At 42.2% G+C, this 19,644-nt stretch overlaps 1 protein-coding gene and 1 pseudogene across 11 annotated transcripts in view; both read left to right on the forward strand.

Annotated features, from left to right (window-relative positions):
• ARHGEF28 (Rho guanine nucleotide exchange factor 28) overlaps window positions 1-19,644 on the forward strand; it is a 289,077-nt gene that overhangs the window by 107,608 nt on the left and 161,825 nt on the right. For all 11 annotated transcript variants that reach the window (XM_038530837.1, XM_038530833.1, XM_038530838.1 and 8 more), the window contains exons 3-4: window positions 13,354-13,501; window positions 16,813-17,106. In XM_038530837.1, coding sequence (XP_038386765.1) covers window positions 13,354-13,501; window positions 16,813-17,106 — 442 coding nt within the window. The remainder of the gene's footprint in view (window positions 1-13,353; window positions 13,502-16,812; window positions 17,107-19,644) is intronic.
• LOC119870583 lies at window positions 10,192-10,347 on the forward strand (annotated as a pseudogene).

Below are 19,644 nucleotides of genomic sequence, written 5' to 3' on the forward strand. Positions count from 1 at the left end.
TGGTTTCTGTGGTTTCATGTTTGCCATCCTGCGGCTTGGCTGGCTTTTCCCTGCATGCGTTTCCATTTGAGAAGGCGAAGAGCAGCAGGCCCTGCGAGACTGCTATCTATAGTTTGACAGAGGGAATGAGAATCGAGGAAGAGAAGAGACAAGAGCACGGAGAGAGATGAGTGTTGTGCAGTGAGCATTGGGGATCTTTGACAGCACTCTTCCTGCTCCTGACTTGTTTCCATAAAGTCCTTTCTTTCCCAGCCCCTGGGGGGAGGTGGGAAGTCTTCCAACTGGCAGCTTGGAGCATGGGAAGAGCATTGGATGGTGGGTGAAGACCTGGCCCTAACCCTGGGTCTACTATGTGGTGGGACCCAGAGCAAGTCACCTCTTGGTATGAACCTTCAGTTTCCTCAGGGATTGATCAGATGAGCTTTGAGGCTCCTTATGTCTTAGAAGTTTCTGAACCCCTACTTCTCTGAGTGAGCACTCCTGATTCTTTTATCTTGCACTGGTCCTTACTTTGTAGGACCGTCAATGCTCTTGTTTAAGAAAGGCCTCCATGTATGTGCGCGTGTGTGCATGCGTGTGTGTTCGTATGTGTGTGTGTTGGTGGTACACTGTAGAATTCGTGTTCTGGCGCAGATAGAATGAGAAGGACAAAGGGCACTTCTTTTGACTTCCTACGGAATGCAGAGCTATGTGTTCTACCCTGAGATAAGAATATAGACGATTGTGTCACTCTTTGCCCAGGAGTTATCAATTCATGAAGACTTAGGGTTCTTTGTATTCCTGATAGTCTTGGTTTTGGTTGGGCACATTCAGTGCTGGCAGTAGACCCATACTGACCTTCATATCACACTTGGTTTCACATATGTCTGTAGACCTCAAGCTTTAAATGATAACCAAATGAGATTATTGTCTGCTTGCATTCAACCTGGAGCTGAGGAGTTGATGACTTGATAGTTTTTCCTGTCTTGGAAATGGAAAACTTGTTCGAGATGTGAAATAGAAAAAGAAGTTGCGGTAACTGTAGCTTCCAATGTGCAGAGGGTATCCTAGAGTCAGGGGGCCTTACAGACACTAAGCAGGTGGTGTTGAAATTTCTTTCTTGAAGGAAAATAATTTTTTCCCTCAAAGGAAAATGCTTTTTTCCCCTCAAAGGAAAATGCTTTTTTCCTTATGTAAAAAGTAATACGGGGAACTTTAATATATAAAATGGATAAAATGTCTTTACTGTTAAATATATTCTTCAAATTTAAATATGCTACATTTATTATTTCAGGACAGTGACCTAGCCTGGAAGTTCAGGTCCTCTCCAGCATATTAAAACCTGGGAAATAATACATCATAGTGAATGTAGTCTTCTTAGATTTAAATATAATTGGAAACCTATTTTCCAAAATGAAATTTAAGTGGCATGCTTAACTCTCAACAGGCTGTTAGTGTCCATTACAATCCAGAGTCGCCCGATCTCAATTTGAAAACTACTTAATGCAAAGAATGAACATGAACTAACCATCAACCCAAGGAGCAAGGACATTGACGCAAAGGAATAAGGGAGAGATTAATTTAAATACACACACACACATACACACACACCACTTATCTAGACCCACATATTTTTTTTTGTATTGAAGCTATTAATCTAGAATTATATACCAGGTATAATTGCTTTTAGATTTGTAAGACCAGATGGGTCTGTTTCTAGCCCCATTCTCTCTTATAATACATAAATAAGCAAAAACAAACAAAAAAGCGCTGTCTTCTGGTTGTGCTTATTCCTTCTAGGCTAAAGCAATCTTTGTCGTCTTTGGACATCTCTGGTTCTTAGAAGGCTCTCCCTGGAGACCTGAGCTCTGTACCCTGTCCTTCCCTCCATTGTTCTGGGCTTTCCCCTGTGGGGCCTACAGAACATGTCAGAGCCCCTGTCTGCATGATAGACCTTCAGATATTTGTAACTGACCGTTCAACCATGATTCTTCTCTTCTTTGGCAAAACAGGCCCAGTTCCTTCAATTGTTCCTCATGTGACAACATGGTTTTTGTGTCCCGTTGGCATCCTTGTCCTTTTCCTCTGAATGTGTTGTCATTTTGTCTGTATTTAAGCATTCCGTGGCCCAGGTATGTCTGATGGAGAGTGGAGCCAGACCATACGCATTCTTACTGGAATTCCTAGATTTTCACCCATGCAGGGTATAGCAGAGTTAGCATCTTTGCACAGCTGTGTCAGTGACAACTCCTGCTTAGTTGATTATTGGCCAAAATCCTAACCAGCATCCACTTGTTAAAGTGTTTTTTGCTTCATTTATTATTTATGTACTTGATTATTTGGGAACCAAGCACAGGACCTCTCTGCCTCAAGAATTACTGGGATAATTTAAGAGTAGAGCTTAGAATTGGAATTTTCTTATATCTCAGCCGGTTCATTCCTGCTATGATCTGCATGAAATGTCAGATATATTTTCAGTTTCTAGGAGTTCTATGTTTTCATACACCTGTGAGTAAGTTAGTGATTTTATTTTATTTATTTATTTACTTTTTTAAGTTAGTGATTTTAAAAGGAAGCAAACTAAGACTTTTATTTATTTATTTATTTATTTTTTATTTTTTTTTTAATAAATTTATTTTTTATTGGTTTTCTTTTTTTTTCCCAGCTTTATTATAATCGACAAATAAAATTGTAAAGTATTTAAAGTGTACATGATGATTTGAGAGATATATATATATAAAATGAAAAATCTCCTCTCTTCTGGTTAATTAACACATCCATCACTTCTCATATTTCCTTCCTCCCTCCCTATCTTCCTTCCTTTTCTTTCTTTTTTTTTTTATTTATTTTTTATTGGTGTTCAATTTACTAACATACAGAATAACCCCCAGTGCCCGTCACCCATTCACTCCCACCCCCCGCCCTCCTCCCCTTCCACCACCCCTAGTTCGTTTCCCAGAGTTAGCAGTCTTTACGTTCTGTCTCCCTTTCTGATATTTCCCACACATTTCTTCCCCCTTCCCTTTTTATTGGTTTTCAATTTGTCAACATATAGAATAACACCCAATGCTCATCCCGTCAAGTGCCCACCTCAGTGCCCGTCACCCAGCCACCCCCACCCCCCGCCAACCTCCCCTTCCACCACTCCTAGTTCATTTCCCAGAGTTAGGAGTCTCTCATGTTCTGTCTCCCTTTCATGTTCTGTCTCCCTTTAAAAAAAATAAAAAACTAAGACTTAAAGCCTACTTTGTTTTTCTTGAGGAATTGGAGTAATTTACTGATCTCTGTCATGAATTTTTTTACTCCAGCTTTGATACAGAAACTACAGTGTGAATATAGTTCTATATTTTATAAAACTACAGTGGTTCTATAGCGGTGAATCATCCATCAAGTGTGAAAATCGTGGAGAATTTTTGATTTGTGTGTATGTATAACTGAATTTATTGCAGAGATATGAAAAATGGGTCAGCTTTTAACATTAACATATATATTTAATTTATGATAATTGCTCCTTTTGGTAAATAATTATATTGACTATGTAATTCAGATCTTTTATATCCTTGTCAATTTTTTTGGTCCGCTGCTTCTATCAGCTACTGAGAGAGACGTGACAAAATCTAACTTGTGATTTTGGGTTGGTCTAGCTCTTTGGCTTGTGAATCTTTTTTTTAATCTTTTGAAGGTATTTCAGATTTCATATGATGATACATACAGATTTGATATGATAATAACCTCTCTTTCAACTATATGCCAAGCTCCTCTTTCTTTACTAACATGCCTTGCTTTAAAATCTACTTTTTCTGATACTATTTTGGCCATACTTGCTTTCTTTTTTTTTTTTTTTTTTTTTTTTTACTTGTTTTCTTTTGGTTAGTATATCTTCTTACTTTCAAGATTTCTGTGCTTTTTTTCTTTTATTTTTTGAATTTAAAAATTCCATACCGACCATAGTGGTATTATATTTGGATCACTTCATTTACATGAAGATAATTGCTGGTATATTTGGAATTATATCCTATAACTGTCTATTTGACTTATGTTTTATGTTTTCGTTTCTCCTGTCGTTGTGATTGATAAAATGTATATGTGTATATGTATATATATTTTTTAAGATTTTATTTATTAGAGAGTGCAAGAGAGAGTGTGAGCTGGGGGAGAGGCAGATGGAGAAGGAGGGGCTGACTCCCACTGGGCAGGGAGCCCTATACAGGACTCGATCTCAGGACCCTGGGATCATGACCTGAGCCGAAGGCACACGCTTAACTGACTGAGCCACCCAAGTGCCCGAGGAAAACATTTTCTAATTGGCTTTTTCTTCTGTAACTTGTTAGTTATGTTTTTCTACTGTAACCCTCAGCTTAAAATGTACATATCTGACATAAGCATAATAAGCTATTACTTTTAACATTTTCTTAAACTGGTAAACATTTGAATCCCATTTTCCTTTCACATTATTGTCAGGCATTTTAGTTTTACAGATATTTTCAACTCCATGACATCATTCCTATTTTGTACATTAGACATTAATATATTTTGTCCACTCTTTGATATCTCCTCTTTGGGTGCCTGCTTATGTTGGAGATCATTTTATTTCTGCTTGAATAGTTCCTTTTAGTGTTTCTTTTAGTGCTTGCCTGCTGGCAATGAGTTCCCTCAGTATTTGTTGGAAGCATTTTAATTTCAGTGTCATTTTTAGGGATTTTTTTTTTCTTTTTGAGAGGAGATTTTTTTTTTTCTTCTTAGGGACAGAGGGAGAATGAGGGAACCCAAGCAGACTCCCTGCTGAGGGTGAGGCCTGATGCGGGGCTCCATCTCACAGCCCTGAGATTATGACCTGAGCCAAAACCCAGAGTCGGACACTGTGAGCCACCAAGGGTCTGACTGAGTCACCCGGCTGCCCCAGGGATGTTTTTGATGGGCGTGGACTCTTAGGACCTCTGTTACTTTATTTCATCGCTTTAAAGATAACATTCTGTTGTCCTCTGACTTCCATAACTTCTCTAAGGGGTTCCCTTTTCTGGAATTTTTAAGGCATTTTGTTCTTTTTCCCATAGTTCTCTGATGCCTTTAAGAATATGACTTTAAAATTTTTCTGTTTTGATTTTCTGGCTGTTATCAGCAGGAATATTGGACTTCTGTGATCTGTTTTATCCTGTTTGTAAATGGAAGCCATTCCTACTTGAAAGGATCTTTCTTCTTTAGTTAGGGAGGGAGGGAGAGGGAGGGAGGGAGGGAGGGGGGGGAGGGAGGGGGGGACGGAGGAAAGGAAGGAAGGAAGGACGGAAGGAGAAGGAGAGGAAGGAAGGGAGGAAGGAAGGAATGGAAGGAAGAAGGCAAGGAAGGAATGAGGAAGGAAGGCAAAAGAAAAGGAAGGCAAAAGGAAGGAAAAAGGAAGAAAAGGAAGTAAAGTGAGGAGGCAGAGGAAAGGGGGAAAAGGCAAGAGCGGGAAGAGGACAGAGGACCAGTTTCAAACTAATCTAATTAAAGCCATCCAGACCCTGTCCTCCTTTCCACCTTACATTCCTCCCTCTCCCTTCCATTCCCCTCCTCCTCTCTCTCTCTCTCTCTCTCTCTCTCTCTCTTTCTTTCTTTCTTTCTGATTTTATTTATTTATTCACAAGACACACAGAGGCAGAGGGAGAAGCAGGCTCCCTACGGGGAGCACGATGTGGGACTTGATCCCAGGACCCCGGGGTTACAACCTGAGCTAAAGGCAGACGCTCAACCACTGAGCCACCCAAGGGCCCCTGAAAGGGTCTTTCAGAAGAAATGTCTTAGAAGCCTTTTATGTAATTTTAGTGATCTTCCATAAAAAAAAAAAATTCTGTTATTCCACTTGGATTTAACCAATTTATATTCACTTATGTTTTATTGATTTAGTTGTGATTTGGGACAAGAAATTTGAATGATCTTGTTATTTTACACTACACAAAAGATGGTTAAAACATGCTTTGAATCAGTGGCTCCTAAACTTTTTAAATCATCTGCTCCTTGAACACTTAGAAGAATCTCTAATTAAAAGACACCTTCTCTCTCCACAAATGTCTAAAACTGGGCATATATCTTGAGGGGCCTAAGGAATACTTCTCTTCTCTCCCCTTTCAGCTGTACCCCTACCTATGGGTTTCAGGATGAGAGTCTTTGTATTAAATATGGAAAATATAAAGGTTGAGGTTAATGTAAAGGTCTAGTAAGTCAGTAAACACTTGCCCACTGCTGTTTTGCCCACAGTAACATGTTGGGAAGAAAAGTATGCTGGGCCTGGGGCTGGTACATGTGGATTTGATGTGACTTGTGGCCCTGCCACTCACTGGACCTGATGGTACCAGGGTTCTCGTTTATGTGATAAGAGTCATAATAATACTTCCTAGGTCTTACTGTGGGAAAAAGATTAGAAAGACACAATAAAGCACCTTGTGGTTGTGAAATACCATGTGCACAATAGATAATATATGTGTACAGATATGTGTGTATCTATAATATATGCACACAAAGGAAATAAGTTCTGCATTTTCTCATGTTGGTTTAAAGAAGTACTTAAACACAGTAATTTGGAATAAAAGACAATGCTCATAGTACTTTCTTTGAATTGTGCTTGAAGAATGTAAAGAGGATGACCTAACTTGTAGGTTGGGGTAGAAGTCAAGATACTGCATACTGTTCATCTGGGCTCTGGGATCCTGAGGTAGTTAGTATAACTAGTTCCTATACTCCTATTTACCTACCTATAAAATGGGATTATGCACTTTAAAAAATTCTCAGGAATCTCACAACATTTAATAACACACTACTCTGCAGGGAAGGTTCTGTGTAGAATAATTATTATCTTTTTTTTTAAGATTGATTGATTCATTAATTCATGAGAGACACACATACAGAGAGAGAGAGAGGCAGAGACACAGGCAGAGGAGAAGCAGGCTCCATGCAGGGAGCCCGACGTGGGACTCGATCCCAGGTCTCCAGGATCATGCCCTGGGCTGAAGGCGGCGCTAAACCACTGAGCCACCAGGGCTGCCCTAGAATAATTATTTTTTTGTTGTGAAGACAAGTTTCCGATGTTGAAAACAATAAAATTTGATAATTCACTTAGGGCATTATGTTGATATTGGTTTTAATGGCATATATTAGTAAACTTTTAATACAGTATTTAGCACCTCACTGAACATGTACTTTTAATGTGCTCCTGTCCTAAGGGTCACCCCATGTAAAGGCTGTGTAGGATACCTTGGAACACAGCACTACATCTTATTATCATATGAAAAGGTCACCATTGTCATTAAATGGTATTTACCATGTTCCCATTATTATTTGGTTCTATAGAAGTTAGAGTTGAATGGATACCTTTGAGAATACGGCAAAATCCATAAACCTTTCCTCAGAAAAATGGACACATACACATATGAAGGGAGTTTCGCCAACAATTTTAAAAGGTACCCAGACCTCCTGAAATCCATTTATGAATCTTCCTGCGGCTCCAAAGTAAGAAACACCACTATAAAAAGATACATGCTTTGTTCTCTCATTGTCATAATTTGAAACTGCAGTGTTTATTGCCTATTCATGCCACATATTTTAGAGACTAGTTCGTGAAGGTTGTTTGGCAAAAGACATTGTTACTGACCATGTATAATTATGCATAGATATGTTGTCTGTAGAGAGTGAGAGTGAAGACGGGAGGACATTAGCACAAGGATATTCAGTGATTAGGATAATATAGGCACCAAGTTATTTAAGGCATTTAGATACCTAGTTTAAAGAAAACATATTTAGAATATGCACATCAATGCCAACCATTTCCATCGTAAAGGTCATTAGAAGAAGAGTAGAGTAGTTGGATGAAAGAAATAGTCTAATGGCCAATAAGATTGAATACCTTTTCTGGTTCTTTGAGAAGAAATCTAGAGGGGAGCCTGGGTGGCTCCATGGTTGAATGTCTGCCTTTGGCTCAGGTTGTAACCCCAGGGTTCTGGGATCGAGTCCCACATCGGGGTCCCTGCATGAAGCCTGCTTCGCCCTCTGCCTGTGTCTCTGCCTCTCTCTCTCTCTCTCTCTCTCTCTCTCTGTGTGTGTGTGTCTCTCATGAATAAATAAATAAAATCTTTTGGAAAAAAAAAAGAAGAAATCTACAGATGTCACAGCATTTCAGCAGAAGGCTTGGTCTTTGAGAATTATTGATGAGTTTTACAAGTAGAATTTCTGGAAGAAGATGTTTCTTGATAAAAAAACGTTGGTTTAATTGTGTGTGTGTGTGTGTGTGTGTGTGTGTGTGTGTGTTTATGTTGAGGTGTATTCAATCTGGTTATAATCTAGCTTTCCTACTCAATATTTGTTCCCATTTTCCATGCTACTGGTCCATAGAGATTTTAGAGGGGTATTTGAGTACTTTTTATTTGGGCAAGAGAAAATAACAGGTGGTACACCTTCACTATTCAAAAAGAAAAGGGACTAACTGTGAGGTTCTTCTCAATTGGTTCACTTGAGAAAGTGAACATTCTGACCTACTTTAGGCAAATGTGAATGCAGATGTCAATAGAAAAGGGAAGACCAGAATTCTTGAAGTTGAAATTTGAACAGACCACTAACAATGTTAATGCTATTTAGCAGTATCTTTAATAAAAGTGGAGAGTAAGTTTCAGGGATAGGGGAAAGAAGACAAATGAAACTGATGAGGGAACGGTTTACTGTCCATAAATTGGGAAATAAAAGTTTTGGCAAGGTGGTGATGAAAATGATACCCGTGACCAGCACAGGGGGGCAATGGAGTTTGCTAGAACATTACTGAGAAGCAGTTTGGCAGTTTGCAACCAGCTTTCACATTTTTGGACCATTTCTGGAATTTTATTCTACAAAAGGAAAGCATAAAGTGATGTACATGAAAAAGTTTTTTGTATGGTTTATAATGTTAAGCTAGAACCACTCTTAAAGTACAACAGTACAGGGATGATAGGGGGAAATATTAGAACATCACGTTTGATGGAATGCAAATAAAAATGGTGCCAAAATTCAGAAGAGGGAAAAGTACTTTCGATAGAAGAGAGAAGGGCACAACCAAATGCGTACTCACTCCGAGGAAGCTCGGTAAGGGTTAGCTGTGCATTGAACAAAGACTGGAAGGCAATAAAAGAATGAAAACAAGTTGATACATTGGGGTGGCATCAGTATAGACGGGATTTAGATATCTTTCATTGCTGTCATTTTGTTCGATACTGAAAAATTTTAGACAGCCTTCTAACTTAATGTGCTTAAGGATTTTTGAGTTTGATAATGAATTAATTGGCAATTGAGATACATGATGTGAGGCCTGCTTTTGCTCCTAACAGGTAGCTGTTTCCAAAACATTTGGTTGAGTTGCCTGTTCTTTCCCCCACTGGCTAGAAATGTCACCTTTATGACATAACCTCCCTGCATCTGCTTCTAGACTCCGTACTCAGTGGTCTGTCCCTGTGCCCGTCACATTGCTTAAGGCGTTATGGTTTTATATAGATTTAAAAAAAAAAAAGGTGTTATGGTTTTATTGCATGCCTTGCTTTGTGGTAGGAGACGTTCTGACCGCACTCCGCACAGGCCAAGCACTGTCATTCTCCAAACTGTTTCTAGTCTTGTGCTTCTGTTCTTCCAGATGCACTTGGAAACAAGCCTCTTTCATTTGAAAAGTGTTTGGGTTTTGACTAGAGCACGTTAAAGTTTTAGATTCATTTGGGGAGATAATTTTTGCCTATTATGCCTCTTACTGTGTCCAGAAGTTTTAGTGAAATGAGTGTGTTCTTTCTTTTAATTTTAATTTTGTGATTTAAATGTCATTAATTAACAGTGTATCATTAGTTTCAGAGGTAGAGGTCAGTGATTCATCAGTTGCGTAGAACACCCAGTGCTCATTCCATCACATGCCCTCCCCCATGCCCGTCACCCAGTTACCCCGTCCCCCTACCACCTCCCCTCCAACAACCTTCAGTTTGTTTCCTATGATCAAAAGTCTCTGTGGTTTGTCTCCCTCTCTGATTTTATCTTATTTTATTTTTCCCTCCCTTCCCCTATGATCCTCTGTTTCTTATATTACACATATGAGTGAGATCATATAATTGTCTTTCTCTGATCCACTTATTTCGCTCAGCATAATACCCTCCAGTTCCATCCATGTTGATGTAAATGGCAAGATTTCATCCTTTCTGATGGCTGAGGAATATTCCATCATGAATATATAGACCACGTCTTAACTTTGCGCAGTGGCAGTATCATAGCCAATGAGGTTTATCTGAGGCACGATTATTGCTAATTGAAAACTAGACCATGTCTTCTTTATCCACTCATCTGTTGAAGGACATCTGGGGTCTTTCCATAGTTTGGCTATTGTGGACATTGCTGCTGTGAACGTTGGGGTGCAGGTGCCCCTTCAGATCACTGTGTCTGTATCCTTTGGGTCAATACCTAGTAGTGTAATGTGCTGGGTCATAGGGTAACTCTATTTTTACCTTTTTCAGGAGCTTCCATACTGTTTCCAGAGTGACTATACCAGCTTGCAGATAGACCCATGAAAAAATGCTCTACATCAGGCAAATACAGATCCAAACCAAGTGAGATCCCACCTCACACCAGTGAGAAGGGCTAAAATTAACATGTCAAGAAACCACAGATGCTGATGAGGATGTGGAGAAAGGGGGAACCCTCTTACTCTGTGGGTGGGAATGTGTGTTATTATAAGTTTGGGGTATAGTAGATTCACAGAAAGATGATGAGACGTGTTTAGTATTTCTGCACAAAGTAGAGTGATTCTGGTACTGATGCCAGTAAATCCCTTCAGGGAAGTGTAGGGCTGTAATTGCCTGGAAGTGCAAATTGACTCCAGATGGGGAAACCACGGGGGCACAGTGAAGTTCTGTAGCTGGGAGTTTATCTCTGTGCCATTAATAAAATTAGTGGCCCTTTAAGAAAACCAGATTTTCAGGGGCCCCAGTGGTTAGAAAGACCCCAGTCAGGCCCCCAAATTGTCACTCTTGGCCGTTCATTTTTACTGTCCTTGTTTTTCAGAACATCTTCGGAAACTCATTTCTCCTGATATGCGTAGCCGAGTCTGAACCTCTTTAGGGCTTTAGTTTTCTGGAATGAAAATGTTCGTGTCCATACGTACTCATATTTTCTTTTTCTGCCATCCTCTCCCGCCTGCCCCCCCCCCCATCCCATCCTATCCCATTGGGTTTCTCGTAGTTTCTGCTTCCCCCCATCCTCTTATCTCACCTTCCATGTCTTACTGATCACTCTGTGATGAGCAAATAAGAGGAGCCCTTTTAGGGCTGACTTTATTCTTAGTGCTAAGACTGTGCGCATCTCCCTTTAACGGATGGACCTTCTTCCTGACCTGTTTTTGTCCATCTTCTTTTACCAACGTGGAGCACGGGGTGGGCTCACGACGAAGACACACGCAGACTGTAAAACTGTTCTGTTTGGGGTTGTATTGCCTTGGAAAGGCCGTCAAAGTCGTCGGTAGGTTGTGGTCCTCGTTCACCCAACCAAAGAAAATAGTCGTGTGCTGGTTGCTTTGAACAGAGACAGATGAGATAGTCTTCTTGTCTGTGAAAAGCTTTGATCTGTTGATACAGTTTGTTTTCTTTTACAAAAAAAGAAAAAAGTGACAAGGCAGGTCAGATTCTGTCCGTGGACAATTAACAGTCCCTTTAGCAACCAGGAACATGACTAATGCAGGCTGTTCTTCCTTTTTTAGGAAATGGAATTTCATCTAGGTTTCCTCTCTGTCATGTCAGACGTTTGTCACTCTTTATTTTTTATTTTTATTTTTTTTTTGGCCTTTCAGATCCTCTTCCTGAGCTTTCTGGGGAGCTGTCGTGTGGTGGGTTTCTCCAGGCATATCACTTTCTATGGGTTGCATCCGTGCTGTGCATGTGTGCGTGGGCTCACGTGCAGAGAAGGGCTAATCCAAAGTCGGAAACTAGTGATTTCTTTCCCCCAGAAACCAATTGGTATTTATACCAATTCATAATTTAGGGTAATATTTTGTGTGCCATAGATTTCAAACCAGCAGGAAAACATAGCCTTTTTGTATTTTTAAAGTTTAGACGAAACACCCGCGTGGTTATCGGAGGAAGGAGCCGTGTGCCCATTCTGTTCTCCACGCGGGTCGGCCCTGCTGCACCTGCTGCCGCGCGTGGGACCCACGGCGTCTGCCAGCGGGAGTGGACCAGGGGGGCTGCGGGGAGCGGCTCGGTTTTGGTGGCCACGGGCCGAGCCCTGGCCCCCCGGGCCACCCTTCCCACCTCCTCTTCCTGTGGCCACCACCCCAGGCCGAACGTCTCCCTGGAGGACTCTCTTCCTATTGCTTTTCTGTTTCTGAGTGGAGGGAGTGTCCTGGGTCCTTGGAGCCTCCCTGCCACCCGGGATGGCCCGGCGGCCCGGTTTCCCCCTCGTCGTGGAGCCGATCGAGGCCTTCCTGCAGCCTCTGGGGTGAGGTCCTGAAGAGCCCTCCCCTGCCCCTGCTTCCTCGACTTCCTTTCCTTCCCGGAGTGGCTCCTCTCCCGCACCCGGGCACTTAGCAGGGTGTGTGCCCGCTGGAAGCTCTTGGGAGGCAGTGCGAGGCCAGGCCAGGGGGAGGCAGGACTTGGGGTTCCCTCGGAGGAGACGGACAGCGATGGAAACGGCACAGCAAGCCTGGGGCTGTGGTGCTGTCGACTTGGCAAAGCTTGTGCATATTTAAAGTTCTTACAACCAACTGTGATCCAGGACAGGGTAAGGCGATAACTAAAAACAATGGTTTTGACCCTTTGTACTATGGTGGTATGTCAGGGACAGAAAAAGAAATGAGTAGAATCAGTGATGTCCATCAGGTAGGAGGAATTCAAATGAAATAAAGACAACAAGGTTGAATCACATTTATAGAGTGAGTAAATTTTAAAAATTTCTTCCCTTTGCTCTGGACTACTTCGGCTTTACAAATAGAACAGACCAGCTCTGATGTCCTTATTATATTTTATTTTATTTTATTTTGTTTTATTATTTTATTATTTTATTTTTAAATTTTATTTTATTTTAATTTAATTTATTATTTTATTTTATCTTATTTTTTATTTTATTTTTTATTTTATTTTATTTTATTTTTTATTTTTTATTTTATTTTTTATTTTATTTTATTTTATTTCATTTTTTGATGTCCATACTTTAAAACATCAGGAGGCATCTTGCTGTGGTCCCGAGTGTTTGTTGTTGGAAAGAGAATTTGTGCTACTTGAGTGTCAACCATGTGAAATGAACCTAACAAACAACACTATTTTGGACCCCAGCCCTTCTTTTATTGTGTGTTGTTGTTGTTGTTTTTTTAAGAGTCAGGACAAGAAAGTGTGATGATACCTCAACTTACTCATTTTTTAGGGGCAGATGACCGTCTATGCAAAGTTTGGGAAAAATGTTTATCTTCCTAAAGATGCCGAGTTTTACTTTATTTATAATGGATCTCATCAGAGACACGTCGTGATTGCAAAACGCACTGAGGATAATGTTCTCCAGTCCAGCATTCCAGGTGAGATGCAGTCTTTACTCTGCAACTGGGAAGTCTGTCTGGAAGCATCCTTCCTCCAGGGATGTAGGCTGGGAGGAGGACCAGGAGGAGAAAGTAAACAGTGCTCCGGAGTGGGATGGGTGTGAGGGAGGTGGGGAGGGGGATGCGGAGGGGCAAGGGTCAGGACCCATGAGCACACTCACCCTGGGTCAGCTTGCTTCTGAGGCTCTCCCAGCTGCATCACCCTGGCCTCAGACCGGGCAGGCCTATCCTGTTGGTGGCACTCAGCTTTCAAAGTTGGCTGTGCTTTGGGTGTAGTCCAATGGAGGAGTTGCTCCTAGTCTTACTTCCTGTTGTCCCAGGGCCCATGGCCAGGGACGGTTCATGCAGCACGGAGATGTTGGCGGTGGCTTTCCTTCTCCCTCCCTCCCTCCTTCCCCTGCAGTCTGGCAGCCCCACTGTTCACCACAATCCTGTTAGCTCTTTTTGGTGCCTGGGGTTCCTTCCTTGGCACTCTATGTATACAGACTCTTCCTTACTAGATCTCAGGCACCAGAACGTTCTCTTCCCACCACCAAAATGTTCACATTCCAACACTTGTCATTCTCCTACGTGTCGTCTTGTTACCGTGGTGACAGGTGACAAATTAATATTTCATGTTAATGTTTGTTAAGAGCTAATAGTTCTCAGATATAGTAGTTTCATATATTCATTGGGGTGTGGATTATGTATCTGAGACAGGAGGCTGGGGCTCAAAGATGGAGTGAAGGTGTTACTACCTGCAGGAGGGGGGTGGGTTTAGTTCTGGTTTGCTCATGGGTTAGATTTCCTTAACTGGGGGCCTATTGGGCCCTCTAAATTGCATCATTTAGGGAACCTTCAATTTTTTTATGGATAGGATTGGCTTCATTTTTAGAGGAAATATATTTTTTATTTTTAAAAGATTTTATTTATTTATTCATGAGAGACGCAGGGAGAGAGAGAGAGGCAGAGACACAGGCGGGGGGAGAGGCAGGCTTCATTCAGGGAGCCTGATGTGGGACTTGATTCTGGGACCCCAGGGTCATGCCCTGGGCTGAAGGTGGCGCTAAACCACCGGGCCACCAGGGCTGCTCAAAGAAAGAGATTTCTAAGTGCTTCTGCAGTCTCTCTGTTACGTGTGAAGGGAAGGTAGACAGTAGACATGCAAACAACACAGACATAGAATTGCAGAGATGTGCAAAGACTTTGCAGCCCTACCTGGGCTTGTTCATCAGATCAATCTGTTGTTCCATTTCTGAGACTGTGGGCATTGTTTTTAAAAGATTATTTACTTATTTATTCATGAGAGACTCAGAGAGGCAGAGACACAGGCAGAGGGAGATGCAGGCTCCCTGTGGGGAGCCTGATGCAGGACTTGATCCCAGGACCCCGGGGTCATGCCCTGAGCCAAAGGCAGATGCTCGACCACTGAGCCACCAGGTGCCCCGTGAGCATTTTTTCTCACATGCTGCTATAATTGATGTAACGCTTTCTACACAAGTTATCATGTTTTAGAGATTCAGTTGGGCATGATTATTGTTACCCTTTCCTTCTTACTACACAAGGAGCCAAGTAATAAATCTTAACCAGTCACTCTGAGGCTCATCCCTACCGGGAGCCCCCTCTTGCTGTGCCTATAGATGTATGTGTATTTTTATTGATAGTCCAGGCATACATCCAATGCATGGTCATACATGAATGTACAAAATATAATGTCCATAAAGAGTAATGGGTATAATGTGCAGTGAAAACCAAGGCATTCCATGTAATTGGGGGGGGGGGGAGTGCATTTTTCTGAATTATCTGTGTTCAAATTTAGATTAAGGTTGAACAACTTTAAACAACTGTTGGAGAGGAACAATAGGGAACCAGACCCAGGCAGTTAGCATTTAGAGACTGTGGGCGATTTTAAGCTCTTTTCTCTTTGGTGCCATAATTGGCATCTTTATAAGAAAAAAAAATGTCAAACCTCATTAATGGCATAGAGTTACTTTGGCTCTGTCTCTATTGCCTCTGCCTTTTGGCTTTGGGATTTACATTTATGCCTTCGCTGCCTTTGGCTGCTCCCTCCTTGGTTTTCTTTTACGAAGCCTCTTACAGAGGAGGAATGAGAGTAATAACTAAAATGCCAATCTTAATATTGAAAATTCTGTCATTTTCTTTACTCGGATGCAAGGGTGAGCCTCCTTCCCACTCCTTGTGTGTTAAAGAAGGTCTGCTTGACGGTTCGTGCCCTACTTGAAGGGAGAGCTCTTAACTTTTGTTTTTAAACAAACTCCGTACGGGCACCTGGCAGTCCCTGTTTCTGGACCGTAAATGTCGCCTGTTACAGCTTTCCCAGGGGAGCCTTTCAGAAGCATGGAGAGCGGATTTCTGTAGTCTGTCCTGGAAGTGCCCAGACTGGGGATGGAGGCTTACATTTTGTGCCTGCACCACTGGGTCATATTTGAAGAACGCAGCAGCAGTTCTCAGTAAGCTGGGATGCTCTTCTCCCTACAGAGGCTCCCATTGGCCGTTTGCTTGGGGGCCAGCGGTGGCTGAGATCACCTTCCTTCCGTCCGGCTGTGATTATGATCATCACAGCAGTGTGGCGGTACGAAGCCCTGGGTGTCCTGCCAAAGGCAGCATAATGTGCCTGGGTAGTAGCTTCCCCCCTGGCCACATGAAGGAGGAGTGTAGGAAGGAAGCACAGGGAGCGGGATTAGATGACCACACACAACAGAACTATTAAGAGGACCGCCAAGGCACAGAAGCTATCCTCAGGAGTGGCAGGAGTCGGGTAATGAGCAACGTCTGTAAGTATTTCTGTGGAGTGCTCTTCACCCACCCTCGCTCACATTCGAAGGAATTCTTTGGAGCTACTTTGTACAACTATCATCTAAATAAACACATAAAAATGTAGGACTTGGGAGGAAGTGGCAGAGGAGGAAAGGACAAAGGCCTTTAAGGAGATGACCTTGAATTGAGGGGTTGGGGTAAGTGGGGTAAAGCTACAAGGTGAAGGTGTGCCAAATAACAATGTTCGACGATGATAGGAGAATAGATATGGAGGTGCTCAGAGCTCATAAAAGTTGTTTTTAAAATCAGGAGTCACTGAAAGAAGATAGAATGAGCTTTAATCCGGCCGCATGAGCGTGGCAGCATGGGAAGATACCTGGCTACATTTCTATTCTCTTCTGCCTTTTGTGCTCCTGGAGCGGGGGGTCTGCGTAGGCAGTGCAGGGAGGCTGGTGACTCCTGACTTGGACACCGGGTGAGCATCTCCTTTATTTAGCCTCTAGGTGTGAACTGTTTACTGTCTTGTTGTCTAGGGCATGGGCTTCAGGAGACGGTGACGGTGTCTGTATGCCTCTGCTCAGAAGGTTACTCCCCAGTGACCATGGGCTCCGGCTCAGTGACCTACGTGGACAACATGGCTTGCAGGCTGGCTCGTTTGCTGGTCACCCAGGCTGATCGCCTCACAGCCAGTAGTCATCAGACCTTTCTGACTCCATTTGCCCTGACGGTGGGAGCATTGCCTGCTTTGGACGAGGAGCTGGTGCTGGCTCTGACCCATCTGGAGTTGCCTCTTGAGTGGAGTGTCTTGGGAAATTCTTCACTTGAAGGTGAGTCTTCACCAGAAAATTCAGATGTCTTTCCTCGATGTGACGTTAAGAATGTGCCTTACAATTTGTTGTCTGTCTCCCTGGGTTGGTTTTCCTGAGCATTTTTGACCTGAGCCTTATTCTGACATGACTGGATTCCCTGAGATCCTGAGTCACTTGACTCTGGGCTGGTTGATGCTCCTCAGCTCTACTCCAGGTGGCGGAGAGCTTTGCCTCAAGGAGGGAAGGACTGTTTCTTGGTGGCAAGCTCTTGAGCCAGCTGCTTTGGAGTGTGGCTCTACTTCCATTGGCACCTGTTCATGCTGTGCCATTTTGCCAAGAAGGTAGAGTCATCAAGCAAGGAAAGGCAGGCATCCGGCTCTGTGGGAACGCTAAGAACAAGTGTGGCGTGCAGGAAATGAAACCGATGCATCGACATCTTTAAAATGCCAGAGTCACCGAGAGCCTTCAAACATTTGCACTAACTTTGGGATAAACCTCGTGATGGATCCTGTTGATTAAAAGACTGAATAGGCTCTTAACATCAATCGTGGCATCTGTGTGTGAACAAAGATGGGTGTTTTATGTAAGTCCATGCCAGGCAGGAGGCTGACCCGCTCAATAGATACTTCTTACGGTGATAACTAATCACAGAATTTTATTAGAAATAGATATTGGTTTATATTTTACTGAACACACATATACTTGTGCTGTCTTTCTGTGTTATTGTATGACTTTAGTGGTTGGATGATGCTGTTTTTGAGAGTTTCTACTTCCTTTTTCTTTTCTTTTCTTTTTTTTTTTTTTAAGATTTTATTCATTTATTCATGAGAGACCCAGACAGAGAGGCAGATACACAGGCAGAGGGAGAAGCAGGCTCCTTGCAGGGAGCCCGATGCGGAACTCGATCCCCAGTCCCCCGGGGTCACGCCCTGAGCCAAAGGCAGATGCTCAACCACTGAGCCACCCAGGCGGCCCCAGGAGTTTCTACTTTCTGACAAATTCTGATTACAGACTGGTTTAAATTTGATTGTGGATAAGATTAAATGCGCTAATTGAGGTAAAGGGTTGTGATTTTTGTAAACAGGATCATATGGCCATAAACCACAGACAGAGAGGATCTCCACTTGTTTCTTTCAAACAGGGTTAAAGTAAAACTCTCTTGGGATATTAAAGATGTTTCTTATTCCTTAAGATCTTGGATGAGACCAGTCACAATCCTCGTTCAGTGCTGAGCCGTGTCTGCCTCCTGTGTGCTGATTCAACTGTATGGTAGCTGATTGGGATGTGTAAGGGGTGGTATCTGTTCTCCTCACCATTATCTCCAAGGATCTACCAAATGGCTTGGAACATATCAAGTGTTCCAGAAGTATTTGTGGTATGAATGGAAGTTGTATTTGGGACCTTCAGAAGGAAGTTACACATCCTAGACATCACTATTGTTATTCATATGTATATAAAAATGTACCTGTTTTCTGGCTAAGGAATTTATTCATGTTCATATGAATATATAACTTGTATATACGTAAACGGCTACGTATATATAGGAGCATGTTCCTGTATATTCAAACATACCTGTATATGTACATACATATCTATAGATCTATGTCTGTGTGTGTGTGTGTGTGTGTGTATATATATATATATATTTATATATATGTGTGCTTTCTGACTAGGGAACTTCTTTTTCTTAAGCTTCCTGGCCTTTTAAAAACTCTAATATAGAGGTTGTTTCACTTTCTAGAAGGGCAGATTCATTTTAACAAAGGCATAAAGTTTTCATACTTTTTCACCAGTCACTGCACTAAAGGCCACAAGTAAAGTGCCTCCAAGACCCCAGGAGCAGCACTTGCAGGTCAGAAGGAGGCTCCTTCCCTAGCCCAGCACCTCCCTCAGCATAGGGGCTTGGAGTCTGCAATGGGTTAATTTGTGCCCCTGCAGGCGACAGATTGTTGAAGATTATATGACTTAATAATTGCACTTGGAGGGCACCTGGAGGGCTCAGTGGTTGAGCGTCTGCCTTTGGCTCAGGGCGTGATCCCGGGGTCCTGGGATCGAGTCCCACATCGGGCTCCCTGTGAGGAGCCTGCTTCTCCCTCTGCCTGTGTCTCTTGTCTTTCTTTCTCTGTCTCTCATGAATAAGTAAATAAAGCCTTTCAAAAGAAAATAATTGCACGTGGATAACTTAAACTAAGAGCCTTCAAAATGAGATTCATGTTACACACATGCTATATTTTCATCCTAAAATTTAGAAATGAATTACTATTTCTTAACCTTTAATCTATAGATTGGCAATAGTACATACATATAGCTTTTTGTGTGTTGCAGGTGAATGTCTGCTCGGTCACTGAAGATAGATAAACATAAGTAAGTTGGCTGAGCACTAGGCTAACTACCAAGTTGGCAAGGGTCACCTAACTGCCATTTTTATTGCTATTTGGAAATGTATTCGTGTTTTATAAGCTCCCATTGGTCATGGCCTTTGGTTTATCCATATCCTTACAGTAGGCAAATTTATGTCACCAAGGGGTTCTTTAATGTGCATGAGATATATTTTAT

The sequence above is a fragment of the Canis lupus genome, chromosome 2 (assembly GCF_011100685.1).
Source record: "Canis lupus familiaris isolate Mischka breed German Shepherd chromosome 2, alternate assembly UU_Cfam_GSD_1.0, whole genome shotgun sequence".
Classification (NCBI taxonomy): Eukaryota; Metazoa; Chordata; class Mammalia; order Carnivora; family Canidae; genus Canis; species Canis lupus.